The 5,000-nt window shown below is 39.7% G+C and overlaps 1 protein-coding gene across 1 annotated transcript in view; it reads right to left on the minus strand.

Moving 5' to 3' along the window:
* LOC113808638 (SPARC-related modular calcium-binding protein 1) overlaps nucleotides 1-5,000 on the minus strand; it is a 114,642-nt gene that overhangs the window by 81,781 nt on the left and 27,861 nt on the right. The window contains exons 2-3 of the mRNA XM_070124964.1: nucleotides 3,974-4,066; nucleotides 3,198-3,422 (exon numbers count right to left, since the gene is read on the minus strand). Of these exons, the coding sequence (XP_069981065.1) occupies nucleotides 3,198-3,422; nucleotides 3,974-4,066 (318 nt within the window). The remainder of the gene's footprint in view (nucleotides 1-3,197; nucleotides 3,423-3,973; nucleotides 4,067-5,000) is intronic.

Consider the following 5,000-nt stretch of genomic DNA (forward strand, 5'->3'; position numbering starts at 1 on the left):
TCATTATCTTTACTATCATTATCGAATCATTTTAATACACATTTCTTATTGTTATTAACCTTGTTATCATTATCACCATTATTACTATAATCTGTATGATTATTAATAGTTCGTTATGGTAGTAGTGATAGTAGTAGTAGTAGTAGTAGTAGTAGTAACATTAGTAGTTGATGTTGTAGTGGTAGTAGCAGTAGTTTTAGTAGCAGTTCAAGTTGTTATTATTGTTGTTGTTATTCTGGTAATAGTAACTGCGGCAATGGTGTTATGGCCCCCTATTCCACAACATCCATTAAATGCTTTTCAGTATCAATACTTATGTTAGATTAATAAATATTATATTATTTTCAATAATTTTGGTGTACTTTAAATAACGTATTAATTTATTTCAAAGTATTAATTCTTTTAATTAATGTAATTCAAAGATTGAGTTAAATCTTTATGAAAATCAATACATTTAGTAATCAATAATTCATTATCAGTGTAATGTAATAAAATCACAATATCAAAGATTATATCAAACAAAAAACAGACATTTAGGATCTTGAATTTTTAGATACAACTAGACAGTCATGACTCACTGTTGTATAATCATGTCATAAAATTAATTATTCAATATCTCAAGTTAATAAATCAATTTGACATTACACAAAATAATGATTATAAGAGAAGCAAATATTTCCATTGAATAGACATGCTCTGTGAATTGAATATTATTCTAAAAGAATAAACAAATAGTTAATTTAATCCACACAAACTGAGTTTTATTTCTACGTTATTACATTAATCAACCACTAACCAAGAAGATTAATAATCATGAAAAATCAAATATTTGATAGACAAAAAAATCTGTCTTACGCTCTGTACGCTTCCGTTGAACTATCTTAGAAAACACTTAGTTATCTGAGTACACTTACAAACTAACTTATCTATTTCCATTAACTGTTAATAAAGATACACCTAACACAATATTACTACATTAGCTAAATTTGATAATAAAGTTATTTAATTATATGTTCATAAAAAAATCACCTTCTTAACTCTAATTATGTTCCAAAATAACTTTCCCATATTACCAAAATAACCCATATTACCGTTTCCCATTTTTAATTCCTGTCCACTACGTTCCACCACGATTAAACACTAAATTACTTCAAAAGGGCTTACCCGGGATGAGCCACCAAAAGGAACATGGCAACTGGATGCTACTCGTCCAGTCTCCGTCACTGAGCATCCTTTCATTTTCGATATGGGGCTCATCCGGCCACGCCCTATGCTGTGATCACTCATCCATTTCTTATAGTTGGAGAGATACATGCATGAGGACTTTCAAGTGTCCCTTCAATTTTTTAACACTCTACTTTTCACTTTTCTACCTGCCATCCTTTATTTCTTATTCCCAGACTGATACATTGTTGTTTCGCTATTTCTGACATCTCGCCCAAGCTTGTTTATTTGGCCCATCCACATGGCATCCGCTTCGCCCACATCATGTTCATGTGATGATAATGAATTCCTTCGTGTGTCTCTGACAGTGGTAGAATCAGTAGCATCAGCTATAGTAGTAGTAGTGGTAGTTACCGCAGTTGTTGCAACTATTCTGGCATTAACATCATCATCACAGGATCACAACTATTATTGCACCTTTTCCTTCCGCACTTTGTAATACTGTAATGTTTAAAGCCTTCTCTCATGGCGCGGGACCTGATGTTGTCGGCTTTAAGTGGAGTCCTCAAGTGCCTCAAGGATTTAGCGCGACATTTATCGTCAACTTTTATCATTTCTGTCTCTGTTAAGCAAATATACGTCCAAACACACCCGCTCACACATACACAAACACGCACACACTCATACACACATACGTATACACACACATACACGCACACGCACACACACACACATTCACGCACACGCACACATACACATACCTATACACACACACACACACACACACACACACACACACACACACACACACACACATTCACGCACACGCACACATACACATACCTATACACACACACACACACACATACACACACACACAGACACACACACATATACACACATACACACACGCACGCACACACGCACGCACACACGTACCACCGCTTTCCCCCTTCCTTCACACACTCGCCAAGCACAAACAAGCGCCCCCGCATCCACACACACACAAAGCCCCTTCACCCCCTCCCCCCCTTGCCATTGGCCTCGGCATTCAACAAACACACTCAGCTCACACACACCCCTCCCCCGCCCCTCCCCCCTTCCCTCACACAACACACCATCTTTTTTCCCTTTCATTAAGAAAACTGAAAAAAATAACCATAATAATTGCATTCATAGATTAAACGTTCGGGCTGAAACACACACAGGCTACAAAACGGCCTAAAAACATACACACACAGGCATGTACAGCCACTCAAAGGGGCCTCCTTCCACATTTCCTTAGAGGGACAAGTAGTGTCTTGTACCCCCCCCCCTTCCTAACAACGAGCATTTTCAGGTTCCTAACGACAAGGCAAAAAAAAAAAAAAATCAGTAACTTTTTGAAGCTGCAAGGAAAGAGCATTTAGACATATATTGGTACATTAAGGTCAGTCATAAACGCTGTATCTCACTGGACAGCTTGTGTTATAAACGCTTTATTAAAAGAACTAGATGGATCTGGCGTAGTGTGTCTCCTGCTACCGGAGAAGTAAAAGGAAATGTATTTTTTCCACGATCTTAAACACAAACGCTTCTAGGAGGCAGTACCTCGACAAAATATACCAGTAATACCAGTTTCGTTGACCGGTGGCACATAATTCATCTTAGGAAACTGCGTACCAAGTTGTGGCAGCTGGGGAGTAGATCCTAAACTAAGTTCTGAGCAAAATGCTTTCTTTCATTATTCTAGTAACTTCTTAGACAAGGTTGTGGGATGAACTTGTTTTAGCTGCTAGTTTACAATCTAAAATAAATCTAACCAGGATAGTGTAATCGAAACATATGGAATTGTATGAGTTACAAACGCAATCACACACACACACACACACACACACACACACACACACACACACACACACACACACACACACACACACACACACACACACACACACACACAGACGCACGCACACACACATTTGCTACCCCCAGCCATGCAAAATTTCGCCGACCGCCCGACTCCCTCAACCAAAAACGCTTCGTTTACTTACTGAAACAGTCGACCCACTCGACCCTGGAGATCCAGCCATTGTTGTCGATGTCACAGAACTGCGGGAAAGCCTTCGCGCATTTCCTGGGCCTCACGAAGGTCCGGATCGTCCTGCAGACGTCTCGGTACTCCCGACGCTTCAGCGTGTTGTCGCTGTCCGTGTCCAGGACGGAGAACTTCCACCTGACGGCCGTCTCGCGGATCCGCTCCGAGGACCGCGAGGAACCTGAGGGCGCGGGCAAAGGATCGCTAATCAACGCTGCCGAGGATGGGTTGTTTTCATGTCTCATGGCGGTTTTCCTTTTCAATGTGTACACGTTTCTGTGCCTGCGCTTGTGTTCACTGATGAGGAGGATTATTATTATATTTGTATAACAGAATATGGCTTTTAATAACAAAAATACTACCAATAATAATAGAACACTAAGCCTAATTCCTGTATAATATACATGCATTTGTTCGTATATGTGTGTGTGTGTGTGTGTGTGTGTGTGTGTGTGTGTGTGTGTGTGTGTGTGTGTGTGTGTGTGTGTGTGTGTGTGTGTGTGTGTGTGTGTGTGTGTGTGTGTGTGTGTGTGTGTGTGTGATTATGTTTGTGTCAACATATATATGCATATACTTGCACGTATATATATATATATATATATATATATATATATATATATATATATATATATATATATATATATATATATATACATATATACATATATACATGCGCACGTGCGTATCAAATATCCAAACACGAATAAGACTGGCCGCGTCCCATGTACTTACGCCGACGGGGATTCCTCTCCCTCCTGTAGTCTTTCACCAGGAGATTGGTCAGGTTTTTCAGGAACGATTTCTTCTTCTTGCCAGAACATCGCTCTAGAGGGGGTGAGGGGGAACAGGGGGTGAGTATGTGAGGGAAGAACTCGGAGAACAATTTGCGCTAGAGGTTGCGGGGGGAGGGGGAGGGGGTAGGTAGAGAGGAGGGAGAGGGAAGGGAAAAGGCGCAGGTGAAGAGGGAGGAGGAGGTGAAGGGAGAGGGGGAGGGAGTACGGAATGGGTGGGGAGAAAGGGAGAAAGATGAAGGGAGAAGGGGGAGGCGAGAGGAATAAAGGGAGGCTGATATTAAGCAAGAGAAATGGCAAAAACAGAGGTAAAGAGAAACGAGATATGATGAGAGGAAAGGAAAAGGGAGCGATTAGGAAGGACGATATTAAGGGGAAAGAAAAAGAGCTGCGAGAGACAGAAAGAGATGCCGATGAGAGAGGATATATGGAGAGAATGAAAAAGAGAGAGTGAGAGAGAGAGAATGTTCAGGGGAGAGAGAAACATGTATGTATAGATTGAGAAAACGAGAAAGGGAGGATGGGAGCGAGAAAGAAAGGGGAGATGGAATGATATGATAATAAACAGATTAACAGAATCAAGAAATGGGGGTAAGGATATATATAACTAAATAGACGAATCAACAGAAAATGTTAGGAAAAGGAATAGGGAAGGATGGGAATGAGGATGAAGGATCAGAGTACGGTTAAAAGGAGGGATTTATAGGATAGAACTTTCTTAACAGCTACGTAATATCCACTGATTTTAAATTTTGTTTACGTCTTGAATTAAGAATATTACTATGTACATATATCTTTTACTGGAGTCTTTCTTCAAGATTAACTGGCATTAAGTGCATTTTTACAACACTATCAAATTATCAAATGATGAACGAAAGTTTTAATTCGATTTAAATGCAGTCGAAAACCCTCAGTGACATTTTATCTATGATGCTAAGATGCTGTGAGGATTATTCGGTAATCTCAAA

Source organism: Penaeus vannamei, chromosome 9, assembly GCF_042767895.1.
Source record: "Penaeus vannamei isolate JL-2024 chromosome 9, ASM4276789v1, whole genome shotgun sequence".
Taxonomy (NCBI): Eukaryota; Metazoa; Arthropoda; class Malacostraca; order Decapoda; family Penaeidae; genus Penaeus; species Penaeus vannamei.